The sequence below is a fragment of the Chrysoperla carnea genome, chromosome 1, assembly GCF_905475395.1.
Source record: "Chrysoperla carnea chromosome 1, inChrCarn1.1, whole genome shotgun sequence".
Lineage (NCBI taxonomy): Eukaryota > Metazoa > Arthropoda > Insecta > Neuroptera > Chrysopidae > Chrysoperla > Chrysoperla carnea.
The window spans coordinates 49333427-49351872 of record NC_058337.1 but is presented as its reverse complement, the minus strand read 5'-3'; the positions used below and the strand labels follow the sequence as shown (position 1 = coordinate 49351872).

The 18446-nt window shown below is 29.7% G+C and overlaps 1 protein-coding gene across 1 annotated transcript in view; it reads right to left on the bottom strand.

The window, feature by feature from the left end:
• Nucleotides 1–18446, bottom strand: part of LOC123305441 (tyrosine-protein phosphatase non-receptor type 13-like) — a 230337-nt gene that overhangs the window by 28359 nt on the left and 183532 nt on the right. The window contains exon 6 of the mRNA XM_044887158.1: nt 8929–9260. Within this exon, the coding sequence (XP_044743093.1) occupies nt 8929–9260 (332 nt within the window). The remainder of the gene's footprint in view (nt 1–8928; nt 9261–18446) is intronic.

The window sequence follows — 18446 nt, the reverse complement described above, 5'->3', positions numbered from 1 at the left end:
TTTGTTCATGAATAAAAATTTCGAATCAATAAAAAAAATTTAAGATTTTAAAATATGACAATTAATATTTATGATTCAAAAGCATTCAAAAGTGTGTTAATACATAAAAAACGATGTTGAATAATCTATAAATATAATTTTATATGTTACGATTTTATTTAAAATGTCTTATTCAACGCCGTTTGAAACCCAGTTTAAGCTTGTTATAGTAGTTCTATATTAATCCTTCGGCTGTCGCATGCAAAATTGACAAATTGATAATTATTGATGAAGAAGACCTTAAACTAAATTGTAAATTCTTGAGAATGCTCGGTCATCTTTGACATTGAAGCAATAATTTTTAACACGCTTTTATTAGCTTCATACGTATGTAATGGAAACTTTGAACATGATTTTGACCCCCCCCCCTTCAAAACGCCGGATTAACTCGAAATTTTTCTTACTTATCAAGGACGATGACAATACAATAATTTAATAAGTTTATTTGATTATCCTGATATGGATTTTCAGGATTTACGATTTTCATATCTGATAATATATACATTTAATAAATAATAGTTTAAAAAAACTAAAAAACACGCTTTTGTAAGTAACTGAACTAAGAGGTAGAAAATAATTTCTTTAAATTAAAAAAAATCATTTTATCGTAAAAAACTTGGGATGATTTTTAAGATATTTTACAATGACTTTACTTTTACCAATATCTGTCTATAAAATATTTACATTAATCGAAATTTCGTACCCCACGCTTTTTTGCAATAAAATAATTTTTTGAGTTTGAGTTTGAGAAACTGTTTTCTACTTTTTAGTTCAGCTGATTACAAAAGCGTGTTTTTTAGTTTTTTAAAATATTATTTATTATTTAATATAATATGCAAAAAATATTATCCTAAAAAAATTGTATAATTAAATTTTTATTACATGAAAAAACACATAAAGTCAAAATGTTTAATCAAATTGAAAAGTAAATTGGGTATTACTAAATTGACTTCGACATTATTATCGATAGTTAAAAGTTAAAGGGTAAAATGACAACACATACAGATGAAAATGAGTTCGGAGGACCAAGGGCAAAGTGGTAAAGATTATATAGCTCGCATTTAATATCATTACACTACATTGATACCTATTATAGAATTTGTGTGACCTTTTAATTTGTAAACATCATTTTAATGTTATTTCAGTTGTATAGTGTGTGTGAAGAGATTATTTAAGGATTAAGAAATGACAATATTCTTTTTAATTTGATCCGTTAATCCTATTATCAGCAAGTACAGATGGGAATTTTTTTTTTAAATAGTGTTTTGTAGTATTTTAATCATGATTTTTGAATTCTATATCTAGGCATTTAGGAATTTTTTTGTATTAATCCTCGATATTGTTTATTGAAATAATATCGAAAGACATTCTTATTTTTCGAAAAGTATAGGAAGGTAAGAGTACAATCAAATATGATCATTCTTTTTATAACATGCATATATGTAATATGATGCAAGATATACTAAGTTTAGTCCCAAGTTTGTAACGCTTAAAAATATTGATACTATTGGTTTAGGGGTTCATAAAATCACCTAATTAGTCCATTTCCGGTTGTCTGTCTGCCTGTCTGTCTGACAGACAGGCAGAACGGACAGAACGAAAAGAGATATCAAGCTGAAATTTTTATAGCGTGCTTAAGACGTAATAAGTGAGGTCGTGTTCTTAAATGAGCAATATAGGTCAATTGGGTCTTGGTTCCGTAGAACCAATCTTGTAAACCGTTAGAGATAGAACAAAAGTTTAAAAAATGTTCCTTATACAAAAATAAACAACTTTTGTTTGAAACATTTTTTCGTAAATATCATTGTTTACCTGTGAGAGCGCAAATTGTATAGTATGTATTATATGGGATTATCAGTTATATATGAGTGACATGTATGTATGTGTAATGTGACAGAGTAATCAACACTGTCGATATATGGTATTTCAACAATTAACTAAGTCAACTGTTTGTTTTCACTTGTTTATATCAGATAGGCAAATATGCAAACAATTTTGGAAATAGTAATAGCCTTTTTTCTGGTGTACTTTTAAAACTCAGCATTGATCCATCTCCAAGCATGTGCTGTTTAAAATTTTACGTACAGTGAAAAATGTCCCTAAGCGATCTAATTCGGAATCTCCATATAGACCCAAAACAAAATTGAAGTGTATTATGTCTATTTTTAACCCCCGAACTAAAAAAAAAGGGATGTTATACGTTAGACCGCTATGTGTGTATGTCTGTGTATCTGTGCCTGTCTGTGGCATCGTAGCGCCTAAACGGATGAACCGATATTAATTTTTTTGGTTTCTTTTGAAAGATTATTTAATAAAAAATGTCCCTAGATATATTTCAAGTGCAAGTTTAGGGTTCCGTACCCGAAAAATTTGTCGGGGTTTTTTAAGTCTTTACAACCGATTTTGCGATCATATGTCTTCACAAATGGGGTTGCAGATTGCAGTGACATCTAAAATATACTTATCTAAAATATTTTGAAGCAAATATTGCTTATTAAATATTTAAGGCCACATTAAAAAGGCCAAAATTCGTATTCCTTCGTATAACGGGTTGTAATGGGAATAAATATAAACATTTGAATTCGCATTCATAAATGACGGAAATTCGATATTTGTTAAATCACTAGTGTGTATCTATTCGAAATCATGAAAAATTAGTGTTGTATATTATTAAGTTTGTTTATTTTGCCTCAGTGTAATGTATTCAGTGTAAGTAGGAAAAGACAGTATACGATGTAATAAGACCATGTACTTCTATTTACATTAAGTGTAAATAGTGTACACATTAATGGTACGAAAAGAACATACGTGGTTACTTGTCATAGATAGTAAGTATGAGTATCTAAATCTTTATCTACGTAGAGATAGATAATAAACAAAGCCATGGCATATTATAACAAAAGGTTTATTAATGTAATATCTAAAATTACAAAATAATCTAAGGGTGAATTTTGTTTTTCGATACATTTCAACCCATATCAACTTAGGTATTCAATTAAATGAGTGTTACATGGACACTACACAATTTATTACATGTTAAGGTTGTTAGAATAGTGGATAAAATTTTATAAAATGACCAGGCACAATATAAAGAGTTAACAGTTTCAGTTAAAACCGATGAAAGAAAAACGTATTCGTTGGATTGTCCTTATGATAAAAGTTCTCAAGTATAAAAATAAATAAAAAAGAACAAAATAAAAAATTTGATAAATCAAAATACCTACTCGACTACGTTAAATAGCAGTTTGCCTCCTCCAGTTTAACTGTAGAAACTCCAGACTCTAGTTTTAGTCTGGAGAAAAATAAAAGTTTCTCCAGACCACAGCTTATGAAAAAAAATCTATAGATTTTTGGAATTTTTTACATTTTGTTAGCTACTGGGTGTTATTCTGAATTACTTATTTTGTAAAATTTTTGTGAATATCCATACCACGACAAACGGCCTTTTTCTAGTATTGACATATTTGAATAAAAATTTCCAGATATATCCATAATACTGTACAATATTTTGGATGTTTTGTATACCAAATATTCATAATACTGTACAATATTTTGGATGTTTTGTATACCAAATATTCCATAATTAAAAATAAATATCTTTCAAATAATTTAAAAACAAGTGAAAACAAACAATTGACTGAGTTAGTTGTTGAAATACCATGTATAGACAGTGTTCATTACTCTGTCACATAAATACATGTCACACATATATAACTGATATAGCAATAGCATACATACAATTTGTGCATAATTTACGCTCTCACGGGTAAACAGTGATGTTTACGAAAAAATGTTTCAAACAAGTGTTGTTTATTTTTTAATAAGAAATATTTTTTACCTTTAAACTTTTGTTCTATCTCTAACGGTTTACAAGAGGGGCCTATGGACTCAAGACCCAATTGACCTATGTTGCTCATTTACGATCTTGACCTCAATTTTTACGTCCTCAGCACTCCATAAATTTCAGCTTGATATCTCTTTTCGTTTTTGAGTAATCGTGATGACAGACGGCTGACAGACGACAGACAGACAGGCAGACAACCGGAAAGAGACTTATTAGGTGATTCTATGAACAGCTATATCAAAATTTTTTTCATAGCATTATTATTTTTAAGCGTTACAAACTTGAGACTTAACTTAATATACTATGTATATTTCATATACCTGGTATACAAATTTTGTTTAGAATTGTCGAATTCACCTGAATATGAAGCAAAATAATTGGGAGAAACTACACGATTTCCAAATGTTGAGCTGCTGCTCTAGTCGTTAGCCTCTCTAGCAATAGAAAATTAATCTATAGATTATTCTAGCGTACAAACCACCTTAAAGTAAATGTTTTCACATTAACATTAAAATTTTGGGATGTAATACGCAGTGGTTACAAATACTCTTCTGTAAACTTTGAATTATAAACTGACTGTAAAAATACATTCATGTTTAACGAGAACCGATGAAACTAAACATGTAAAATTTAGGTTCCCTGATTTAGATACAATTAAATTTTTATGATATAAGCATTCCATGCAAAAAAGTTTCCAAAACCAACAAGGAGAGAACATTCATTTGTTCAAATGAAAATACGTAATATGCGTTTTCCATTGAAGTGTACCACTCTCTATAATGTGTTAAGATAACAGTTATTAAAAGTATCATGTATGAGAGACTTTGACTTATATAAAAAGTACACAAAAATTTGAAATAAATGTAACTAGTTTAGTTATATAATAAAAAATATTTTTAATATTATTTGAAATGTGATGTATATTATATATTTGAAATAAAATTAATTACGTTTAAAAGTTTTAATTAGTGCTTCAGTATGAAATGTATTTTTTTAATCAAATAGTAACAAAATTTGTGGACGTATTTTTAATAATTATGTTAGAGCCCTGCAATTAAATTGTTAATTTTTATTATTTTTTGGGGCACTGAAGCGAATGGAATCGGTTCCGAGGCCTAAATGTGGATAAGTACATAAACATTAAGTACGAAACCGGATTCAATGGCGAAAAACTTTAGGGAGTCCAAAAAATTTGTGTTGAGAAAAATCTTGAGGACGAACGGGGGCCGAGGAATTAGTACTTCACAAATTATATAAAATTATGAATTTTTGGGTAATTTTTTTCGTAAATTTGATGGTTTTTAGAGGTATTTTCTGATCTAGTTTGTACACTTTAGCGTCCCAAAAAAATCCAACAAATTCACCACTTAATTCCAGGGTTCCAACATGCTCGCGGGACTGACAACCTGTAGTTGCTACCAGATCTTTTGAGCTGTTTGGTAAATCATGTAAAATATTTTATAAATATTTTAGTTTTCATGCGAAAATAGTTGCATAAAGAAATATATTAAATAGCCATTCTTAGAAAGTCCTCAATACCAGCTCCGATTTTGATTTGATGACTTTTTTAAAATGTTTCTTTTTATACATTGTTTAAAATCAGAAATCTTTCAGAAGGGAAAAATAACCTTAATTTTTTTGAAAATAAACCAAAAATGACAGTTTCATACAAGCTTTCAAACCCCTTTTTCGCCTCTTTAGGGAATAAATTTCGAAAATTAACTAACTAATTCTTAATTAATACCTACAGTATAAAGTCAATATCCCCTTGACATTTCAAACTTCTATCATTAGTGATTTAGGTTGGACGTCGATATATGAGTCGAGACTTTAAAAGGTTTCTGATTTTAAATAATATACAAAAACAAGAAGATGCGACTATATTGCAAGATACATTTGTCAAAAAATAAATGAATATCGAATATTCTCTCAATACTTCAATTTTTAGTATTTTCGAATATTGTCAAAGTTGTGGACGTGGGAAAAGACTTGGATAGTTATTATACAAAAAATTTTTTTTAAAATAAAAAGGAATGTGAAAATAAACTGTAGGATTATATAAACAGGAGAATTATTTAGAGTATGCGTGGGTCAGAATTGAACGTGAATCCTAGTTTTTCTTCTTTTGGCCATAATTTTTTTTTCATTGAAACGAGTAGAAAATATTAGCACAATTGTTAAAAAAAAATTAAAATAATCCATTAAAGATATATAGATATTTGTGCGTCATAGTTATACTTTAGATAGAATGTATTCTCGTAATGAATATCAAGAATTTTCGAAATTGTTTTCTAATTTTTTTAACAGTTTCATATTTTAAACTTTCTTCTTGTTTTTCTTTAGGCCCCTGCGATCAATAATCACCTTTTACAAAGTTATTAATTAAATGACGCTCACTTTATTGATAATAATTGAAAAACTTTTTAAAAGAGTTTTTAACCATTGAAATTTTTTTTCGTTAGTTATAAAAATTAAATGTAACGAGTGTTCAAAATGATTTTTACAAGAAATTCTGTATAGGGTGTTCCGGAAAATTATTGCATTTAGACAGGCGAGTTACACAAGAAATATAATGGAAAAATTCGACGACTTAAAGTACCGGTTACGAGAAGAGTCATTAATTATTGTAACACATATTTTATTTTCTTTGTACAAGTAATAAAGAAAAAGGATCACCAAGATGTTGAATTGTTTTCATGTTAAATGTGTAGGAAGTTGGAAAATGGAAAATGAATTACAAAAAATTATACTATAATTTAAAAAAGAATGAAGTTAGTAATTCTGCACATTTTGGTTTTTCATACGACTTCGAGCATAAAAATTGGCTATTGGAGATATGCTCTCTAAACGATAGTAATTTTTTGATTTCTGATAAACGCGAAAACAGAAAAATTTTAATTTGGGATGGTTGTTAATCGAAAAATCGTGTTATCTGAACAAAGCTTATAAAGGAACAAAGATACTAAATTATTTGTATAGTTCCTGTCAAGAAAATACTTAATAGAACTAAAACTTTTTGTATGTAGTATTTTGTTTGTCGAAAATGGAAGTCAAATCATTCCATGTTTAATAATGTTGTATCAAAAAACCAAAATTTACAGAATTAAAAAATAGAAGAAATTTTTTCATTTAACGAATAGTTTCCAAGTTATTTACGGAAAACTAATTTTTTAATTTTTATTTCTAGTTTTCAACACGTTTCACCTTCAGCCTGTAATTGCACATCCAATTTACTACCTATATCCAATTCTCTACGAGTTCCTAAAATGTGTGAGCTGAAAATCTCTTGTACATTCCGTGATTTTAGACTTTGAATGATGAAGATCGCTGAAGTGAAAAATAATAAAATAGCGTAATTTTAGTACTTTTATCAAATACAACTGTTTCATTATTGATCGTGCATACTCTGCTTTAGTTTTTAATTCGCAGCATTCTACTGATATAAGAAATATACGTGAACAACTACAAGATAATAAATTGTCATGGCTATAATAATCAATGTTATCTAACGCCCATAGGTGGTTCAATTTAAGAAAATGTCTTAAGAAAATAACATTTATCACAACTATAATAAATAAAAGTACCTACTCAATTCTATTAACCAAAAACATTCGACACGCAGGTGCTTCGTAAGCTTATCGATTGTTATACATAATTTCCTCGTAAACATGCACTGTTTTATGATCTCTAGGACACAATTTATTTATTTATATTTACAGTTTTTTAGAGGCTCCTTTTGGTTCAAATTCGGTATGGGGGGTGAGAGGGGTATTCGATTTCATCAATGGATGTTCCAGGAGAAAAGTCGTTATATTTTATTGACTTTTATCAGCCCAAAATTGAGCTGTTCTATAGCTTTGAATATCTATACAGCCTCTGAAATTAACCTAGAGGATTTGGTATATAAGTTGGATTAATGTTAAGAATGTGACTCTTGGAGGTCTGAACTTTCCAGTCTTAAACTTTTTTTTATGAGGATATTGCATAAATAATTTCAAAAACTTGAAAAAACATTAATTCTGTTCAATAAAAAGCATCTTTTAATAAGAAATGCATAATGAGTGGTAAATTCATTAATGAGGAAATAGGATTCTACTGCTCACGGAATTTTTGTTACTCAAGTGAAGCAAATTGTTCTGACAAAGCAAATTGTTCTGGCTTATCATCACAGCGGTATACATTTCAATAATTAAAAGAACGAATTGATCCATCAGATCATTTTGTCAGATGGTTGTTTTATAGGCCCGAAAAGTACCAAAATAAAAATGACCAAATTGAGCTGTTTTGAAAGACGTTCGTTTTTCAAATTTTATGTATGAAAATTTATTTTTTAAAACTTCATTTAAGAGCTGTTTATTTTATAACCTTGTAAATTGTTGTTTATCGTGGATAAATGGATATCAAATATTCGAAAATATGCCGGTATCATTTCGTTAATAAATTTAATTTTTTTTTTTTTTTTATTTATTTTGTATATAACTTTTCTGTGCAAAGTAGTCAAAAAAAAACCTTTAATATCTTGATAATTTAAAAAAAAAATTAGTAATAGGTATCTCAGTGCCACAAAAAAAAAATGCACGAATTACATATAAAACTATATGTAATCTGCGCATTTTTTGTGACACTGAGATACAACAACATCATTTTTGCTATCTTTCTCAGCTTTTATTTAAGTTTTTCGATTTTTATATATTTTTTCATTTTAATTATTTAGTAAAGTTTATCATTTTAAATATTTATTAAAGGTTTAATGGCTTTACTTTTTCGTTCCTGCGAATATCTATTTTAACTAGAAGTAAGGAATGAAAATTCGTTACACGAGACATAGTTTTGAAACTATTTTATATATAATTTTTATTAGAGGGTTGGTTTAGTCACATAAAGTGTATGAATTTATAAATGTTTAAGATTTAACGAAAAACTAAAACAGTGTGAACTTTTGCAATTTTAGGTACAAACCAATAGGTACCTTTTAGAGAAGAAAATTCTCAAAAAGCGTGCCTACTCAATTCTATTAACTAAAAAAATAATGTAATTTAACTTACTTGTTTAACGTTGACGATGAGTGTTGACGTGGTAATGTTCCTGCCATTCCTGGACCAACACCACCACAATGTGTACCCCATCCTCCACTTGTCACTATAACACCTGATGATGGTCTGAATGACTTTGAGGAAGTTTGTGACGTTGAGGAAGTTGGTGAAACTGGTTGATGATGGTATTGAGGATACATGTATGATGATGTATTAGGCATTGTAGGTGGTGATTGGTGGCAAACTACAACTGCACCTCGATCCATAACTTCACGATGAAGGTCCATTACAATATGGGAGAATGGTTTGGTTTGTGTGCGACTTTTACAATAATCGGATATTACCTATGGAGAAAGAGTAAAAGTAATATTTTAATACAATATTATTTAAAGAGACTTATTAGTTTGGTTAGTTTTAACTTTGACAAAAAGTATATAAGTGTGTTTATAGGATAATCTAAATTCCAAATCTGTCGTAATATTTAAGGCCCTGACTCCAACTTTTTACAAATATTTTTTTAGCATCTGTCTAAAAGCCTTCAATTTTTTATAACATCAGTGGCGTAGTTAGGTGAAAAAGTACATCGGTGCATAGATAAAAAGTGCATCCCAACCCGTTTTTCCAAGGTCCAAACAACGATGCACATGGACAATATAAAATATTTACTATACAGAAGAGATCAAAAGATATACAGATGAGATTTCAAATCAAATTTATAATCTCTTATGTGCTTTAATTTTTGAAAATTCGCCTTTATAGGTTCACTCGAATCTAATTTTAATGCCGCCTTGTTTTCTATCGCAATTAAAATCAATATCATAATAAAAATTAAAATCAATCAGTTCGTAATAAGATATTACAGTTTCTTTAATGGGTCATTTGAGAATATAAACTTTAATTTAGAAAGACATTTTTACCTTTCGATAAAGTTTAGAGTTATTATAGACATTCTGTTGTGCTGTTTTTTAGGAGTTCTGTTATTGTTAATGTTCATTTAACATCATAAAAAAAATTATTGTGAGCAACCACGAGGTTTGTTAGCTTCGGGAGCTGACTGATTCTTTCTTTTCAATGTTTAGTAGATTAAGGTCAGTTTAAATTTATACTGACCCTAATCTAATTCCAGTTTGAAATCGTTTAAGATGGCCAAAATTAAAAAAAAAATTAAAAATTAAATATATTAATTTTAATCTAAAATGTTGGACATTAAAATCACTTATACATATCTGATCTGATAAAAGTATTTGAAAACTTAAAAATTTTATGAAGAAATTCTTGGAAGAATTTTTTTTTCGTATTTACAATAAAATTTGGTTTTTTGGATAAAGGGCTTTTTAACTTCTGACTGCAAAAATAACATACTTGCTTGAAAAACAGCTAGCGAAGTTATAAGATTTTATGTGTTGAAAATTTTTGTTGTATATTTAAAAAAAAAATTCTGAACCATTTTGGGGTTTATAATAAAACACAAATGTAGAGATGGTTTCACCATCCTCTCCCATTCACTCGCAGATAATTCGTTTGCTTTAACGCGAAGCAATATTTACTGGGACGGAAATGAGGCCTTATCTTTATCTATACCCCACTCCTTACCAAAAAAAAGTACCAACTTCTGTTTTAACACTTTTTCGTTAATTCAATAAAAAATGTTAGCAACTTTGTTATTATTAAAAAATTTAAAGTTTGATTATCGAGAAAAATAATTTAGTAAAATCCATTTACTTTTATAACTTTTGCCACATTTCGTCAAAAATTCAAAAGCAAGATAAAACAAGTGAAAACAAACAATTGACTGAGTTAATTGTTGAAATACCATGTATAGACAGTGTTGATTACTCTGTCACATTACACATACATACATGTCACACATATATAACTGATATTCCCATATAATACATGCTATACAACGGTTTACAAGATGGGTCTTACGGAACCAAGATCCAATTGACCTATGTTGCTCATTTGCGAAGTCAACCTCACTTTTTTCGTCCTCAGCACACGCTATAATTTCAGCTTGATATCTCTTTTCGTTTTTGAGTAACCGTGATGACAGACGGACAGACAGACGACAGACGGATGGACAACCGGAAATGGACTAATTCGGTGATTTTATGAATACCCATACCAAAATTTTGTTCATAGTATCAACATTTTTAAGCGTTACAAACTTGGGACTAAACTTAGTAAACCTTGGTATATTTCATATACATGGTATAACGAGGAATCGTATAACTAAGTACTTTAACAAGTGAAAACAAACCTATTGAAATATTTGCTATTTAATGAAGGAATTTAAAAATGATATTTATTAACAATTCAAATGTCAAATATTTAAATTAATGAAGCTTTTTTTTTGTTTTAATGTGATGTTGTGTTAAATTAAATTATGGTACTAATTATTATTACTATTGTCTTTATTTATAATTTAATTGCGTGAACAAAACTTAATAATATTAAGAAAGTTTTTGTTTAATTGGTAATCTTTAAAATTATATTTAAATGACGTACAAAAACAAAACAAACAAAAAATCGTCACGCAAGAGATACAAATTAAAACCAAATTTTCTTAAAAAAGAGAGTATAAAACCATTGATTAAGATCAATCAAACCTATATTTTTGTTACAGCTAATTTTTTTCGTTATCGAGATTCGCAAATTCAAACTGTAAAAAAAAAAAAAATGCATAAAATTTTTTTTTATATGTCACACCATTGTTAGATATCGAAAGGGAAAACGTATGTGTCACAAAAAATCCAGTATAAGTTATCTCTTTCTTAAGTGCAAATAAGTTTTTTCTTCCAATTTCTGCCAAATTTATTCGATTTTCAAAAAAGTTTATATAAATGATTTTTATACACTTCTTGTATAGGGTGATTTTTTAAAAAGGTTTCGCCCTGACATTTTAAAACACGAACCATCTCATTTATAGGGGCAAAAAAAAAAAACAATATTTAGTTTTTATATACAGGTTTAGTTTCATGGTCAAACATGGGTCAACTTTGCTTTTTGAAATGAAACTACATAGTTTTTTAGCAGATTTGTGTTCTTTGCCGCAAAAACTTACTTTTGTTTGGATATTTTGTTTCCTAGCCCTCAACTTTCGGGACCTGATTTTATGATTTTTTTTTAACACAAAACAATTTTTGGATAAAGTTATTATTTTTTTGCAATAAATATTAAGAATCGCCCAATCATTATTCTGTAATAGCCGCAACAACTTTGCTAACAGAGGCCCTTGGAAGGTATATAAGATCATTAGAACGCCTACGGTTGTACTCAGACCATATCTGTATTGTAGTACCACAAGTACGCTCCCCCCTCCATTTGAGATTGGCCCTTTTTAAGATATTCTATTTAGGGAATATCTCTGTGTCCCGGTACTCATACCTTACATTCATTTGTTCCGCCAGCTCAATTAAGGACGTACGGCAGTTCTATGCTACCTTTGAGGTTAGATAGACTGAGCTGAAGGGTTAAAGGGCTGCTTGGAAGTCGGTGAAGATAGTAATGTCACTGCACCTGAGAGTGTTCAGTTTTCTACATTGACATACCTCATGAATAGCCATCACTTCCGCTTGATACACGCTACAGTGATCCGACAGCCGAAATTAACGCAGATCGAGATTTTCAGAGGAGATCTCACAACCTACCCTCCTCTCTAACTTAGATCTGTCGGTATAAAATACGACACCGTTTGGCTTAACCATGTTCTGATGTTCTGCCTGTAGAGGATCTTTACCGAGAACTTGTACCCGAAGTTAGGATAGGGTAAAACGTAGTAAACAGATCTTGGAAGTGAGTTCCTTCTTAATATCCGTGCATGACCATAATGTGTCTCAGTCTAGGGTGAGAACAGATTTAGCCTGAGAGCTGCACCTGCTGCATTTCTCTCTAAAGAGGTCATAGGTTTACGCTAAAAATTTTCAAAAACAAATGTTGCTTTTCTGCGGCAGAGAACAAGAATCTGCCAAAAACATGCATTTTCATTTATAAAAACATGGTTTAACTTACCTGAACTTACTTATAATAAAGAGCTAATTACTATTTTTTAATTTCCCTCAAAAATAAACTGATACATGCTTTCGCGCTTTTTTATTTTCCATTCTGTTTTCAAAATACAAGAGTTGGAACTTTTTAGAAAATGACCATTTTGGTAGAGACAATATAAAATATTATTTTATAAGATCGCAGAGAGTTTATTTTAAAAGATGTTTTCGATTATCCGTACAGCCAAATTATCTTCTAGATTTTTAAGACGAGCTTTTTAATTAGCTTTTGAATACCCTAAAATAATGAAATTAAAAAAAAAAAGAAGTATATTTATTTAATCAGTTAATTTAAACGGCTTTTGTTTGTAATTCTACAACACTTTTTCATACTTAATTTATAATGTGTAAAGTTTTAATCGTTTACTTGGTTCCGGTTACACAAAACTTATGCTATAATTACACGTTTTACGTCATTACTTGACTTTTTATTGTTTTAGAATGCCGTATCATCTTAAACGAAACTATTATATAATATATCTGACGTTTAACGTTGACTGGGTTTCTTAACTTAATCTTCATAATAAACAGGCTCTTCGAGCGGAAGGGATATATAAAATATGAGTGAATTTTAGTAAATAGCATTACAGTAAATTATGAATGAAAAATTTGTTTTATTTACATAAATATGTCACAAATATGAAATTTTCTGTTCCAAGCACTTCAAAGACGGTTTTGTGTTCAGACGAATCTGAATAAAATAATATAGACGATCGAGTATAATTATTAAAAATAAATAGAAATATTGATAAATGCTATTGGAACTATTGAGGGACTTATTGAAGGATTGGCCAAAGATTTATTTCGATGAGGCATTCCGTATTCAATTCCAAATTGATAATTGAAATTCGAGTATCTTCTGTAGGCGGTTTTTTTGTCTATCAATGTGAAAATATGTTAAAGTACTAAATATTGGGATATAACGTATAATATCATAAACCCAAAACAGTATATCCCAAAAAGAAAATATTTTATTTGCAGAATATACTCAATAGTTTTGAAACTTTAATTTCTCAGTGCCAACACCAATAATGCACATTATTTTTGCGAAAATTTTAAGAAAATTGGTGTCGCCCTATTAGCTCAGTTGATTAAGGCGTAACCAATTCAACAAAATTAATTAAATTAATGATTGTGATGGGCTGGTATAGTGCATGTTTTATGCATGAAGGAGGTACACTCAGTCTCTGAAATTGGGGAGCTGATAAATGAAATTAGCAGCGGAAAGGTGGTAAAACACATATATGGTATCACAATGGGCTCTATAGCCTAAGTGTGTCCTTCGTGGACAGCCAATATAACCTAGCCTAACCTAAGAAAATTGTTTACAACCATGAAAGTTAATAGGGATGTATATTCAGGCAGGGTTTTAGTGTAAAAATCAACTAATTACAAAGTAACAAATACCTTTAAAAACTACAACATATGCATCTCCTGCATATTTTTAATTTTCTTCTACTTTAGCCTTTTATTATGCGAACAAAAAATAGCCCTTAATATTTATCAACATAAGAAATGTTAAAAGTTTCGATACATCCTGCGTTAATTTTCGAAAATTTGATAGAAGATTTAATAGTTTATAGTTCACAGAGCTATAGCCGTTATATTCCATAGCAGATTTATTACAATCATTTTTTTCCATTACGAAACATGACAAGCTTCACTAAGTATTTTTTCAAGGATAATTGAATTGCGTTGAGTTGTTATTTATTGAGAAAAAAAACTTATACACGATGATGTTGAAAATGCTTTCCTGTTAATGTCGTTTGCACAAATGGGTTATGTAATTTCTGTGAATAAATTTAATATACCAGGTATACATTCTAACAATCAGGTTATTCTGTACAATTTACATTAAGGATGTTGGAGTAATAGGTCTAGCAGTTATAATGTACCTATGATGGGATCTTTGAATTTTAGGAGAAAATACAATTGCAAACATTCAGTAACAACTAGAATTTTTTTATGCCCCTCGCGCAACACTTAAATATTTTCAATATTTTTTGCATTTTTTTATTTTCTGATTAAACCAAAAATTGAAACTTGTTGGGTAGGAGAGCGGATAGCCAGTTTTATAAAATATTCAGCCAAATCATTCTTCAATTTAATTACCTTCTTCTTAGAATAACAAAGAAAACATATATCAATTTTAAGATTTCAACAATTCCTCTCTCCTTCGTCGCCACGCTTCGTTACATATATGTAACTCCTCGAAAATATAACGCCACATTTCTAACCTCCACCTCTCCTAAAAACTATTAAAACAAAAACAAAAATTGGGAAGGTACTGTGTCAGGTTTAGTTATAGAACACAACCACCCCGGCCTCACTTTCCTCCATCCAGCCTTATGCGTTACGTATTTTATAAATGGCCTCCAAGTAAAATAATTTTAGGTCCCCCATAAAAATAGGCGCGGCGCTCTACTGTAGACTATTGCGCCTACAAAATTGTTTGCCTTCTTAAAAATAATTTCAAAAATAATGTAGATACGTCTTTTAACTTTTGAAACACTTGAATATGAAAACAGACAGTGATTCTTTTGTTCTTATATTGCTTGTCTCTGGTAAAGTTTTTAGAGGAATTTTGCAAGTAAAGCAGGAAATGTTCTTTGTTAGTACAGGATGTTTTAATGAAATTTTAATTATATGAATAATTTAGAATAATACTAAACATGAATTTATACACAAACTAAATATGTTTATAAAAATGAATATTCCATTATTGTGTGATATTCTCATTAAAAATGTCATAGCCATCATAGCTATTTGGTTTAAATTTAAATCACATGCAAACCACGTTGGATAACCAAATAGAAGGGGCAAGCCGTGTACCTTTGGATGATTATAGCTTTTCGTGAAAACATTGAATTCACTCTACTTCAGCCAATAAAACTATTCAAGAAAGGGGGAAATTTTTTTCGCCAAAATATCAACACCTTTCGATTATATTTCGATTTGTTAAAGAAAAAAAAGGAACCGACTAACCGTTCGGATATGTTTAAGAATTTTGTCCGAGTAGGTATATGAATTTTATTGAACAGTCATGATATACATTTTATCTTCATTGGGTGAAAAGTTGGTTACAAAATTTGAAAAAGTTAAAAAATTATAGTCGTTTTCCGGATATGTGTTTTTTTGAGAGGGTTTTGCGGTTCCAAAGTTATCTATACCATTTTTTATCTAAAACAAAAATGTTTGTTTCTTAAAGTAGATAGATAAAATTAATATTTATCCACCGGGAATATTAAATGCATAATGTATAAATGGGTTATGTAATTTCAATTGTATTTTTTTAGGCCGCAGCATCACTTGAACAAAATTAAATAATTTTCTTTTCAAAATTGTTCAGTAATTATGATGCAAACAAAAAACTACGCCTGGTATCAAAAAAATAGGTCGATAAGTATTTTATTACTCTGTGAAGCATAACTGTGACAAAATGAATTCCAATCGGTTTAGTAGTTCCGGTGTTCAGGTATTGATAATTTTGAGTAAAACGACTGCAACTTTTTATAACGTTTGAAATTTGTAATAGTTGTTCCATAAAATTTAGTTAAACACACAAAATATTCTAAAGTTATTAACTTTAGCCGTCTCAATAAAACAGATACTTGCATGTAAAAAAATCGAAATCGGAGCATTCAACAAATCATATTTTTTTTTGGAGTCTTTTACCTCTAAATCTGATTGTGGTATTATTACAAAATATAACAATTTTATTCACTAATAATAAAATTGTGATGTGATTGTGATTGCGTTTACGGTTTTAATTAAGGGTTTAAAATTCATTAATTTTTATCCCAAGTAATGTCATGACGGTATTTCTTCAATACAATTATGCTTATCAAAAGTTACATACAGGCAAAATTGGACAAAAAAGCAGAGTTTTAGAAAAAAAGGTGAAACGAAATATACTGAAATAAATGGTCTGTATGGTAAAATAATTCTGAATAAACAAAAATTTTGCTTTGCTTTTAGGGCCATTCATCAATTACGTAAAAACATTGGGGGGGGGGGGGAGGACGATTGCGAACTATAGTCTCAGTGCTAAAGAATACAAATCTTTAATTTACGTCAAATTGTGAGTTTTAGTGTACCTGACCCTTTTCTAACAACTTTTTATTATTCGGCAAAACGAAATTGAATCTTACATAAGAAGGGGAAGTGAGTTTGAGAAATCTTATGTCTGATTTTGTGGGGGTCAAAATCGTCAAAAATATGCTTACGTAATTAATTAATGGCTCCTTAGTTTATCGCAAAATGACTATTAAAGTTAAATTTCTGCAAAGTAACCAGTGGTTTAAGACTTGCCCCTATATAAACTATCTCAAGAGTAAACTATTTTATATCGTGATTTCTACAATTTACATCAATTATAATAAATTTCGTAATGTAACTTGGTGTTATCAATTCGAGAGCTGGCGACAGTGGTGTTTATAGCTCGAGATGTGCATGATAACTTTGTGTAGCTTTACGTATTGATATTAAATAAGGACTTCCAAATCGCTCACCAAATGTTTTATCAAATGGGTAATTTCCCATATTATTAAAATTGGGTAACGCATTTCTGCATCATCATTTTTAACCATCACTGAAGACACCTTCTCTTATATAATTTCTTTTAACACTTGATCGTTTACGGCATTCTTTTATTCTGTATATACGTAATGTATAACAAAGCAAACTATGGCGGATTTGGCTTATAGAAGACAGACGAATAATGTTTTCATTAAAAAACTAATTGCCGAATGTTGCGCAAGTATTGAAAAGATGACATAAGTACCGAGCCAATCACAGGCTCTTCACAAAAAGTGTTGTAGCGGCTTCCAACCCTTAGCATTGCCACAGCTAAAAAATTCAAAATTATAGCTGTTTAACTTTTTTTGAACGCCTGGGCCTGGCAGGGTTTCACGACTACTGCAGGAGCTGTCACAGTGCTGAAGAGGAGGAGACAATGTATTATCTTCTCTGTCACTGCCCAGCTCTTTTCATGAGGAGATGAACTTACTTGGGCCAGCCTCTATCTGACGACCTCTCCGACCTAAAGTCCGTCGACGTCAAAGCATTGCTGTTCTTAAACAGCTCCAAATGGTTTATGGAATAGTGGCCGGGGAGGGGCCAACCCCTTTTCGGTATCACAACGGACCCTATGGTCTAAGTGTGCTCTATGCTCTAACCTAACCTAACTTGTTTAGTAAAATGTTCATATGACAAATTTATAATCAATGAACTTGCCACTTGTTAAATATCAACATTTCCATTTTACTGTAAGTTTAATAATTCGAGTTCAATAACTTTGTTTTATTCCCCATAAATAAAGAAGAGAGAATAAAATTGGAGATAAAATTAAATATGTTAGAATATTATAAAATATACTCCATTTACAAGTAGGTCGTAGGTTGTAGTTAGAAAACTGTATAATATTTTTTACTCTCCATTTTAAACCTTATACATTTTTTATACATTTGCACACAATGTACGCCT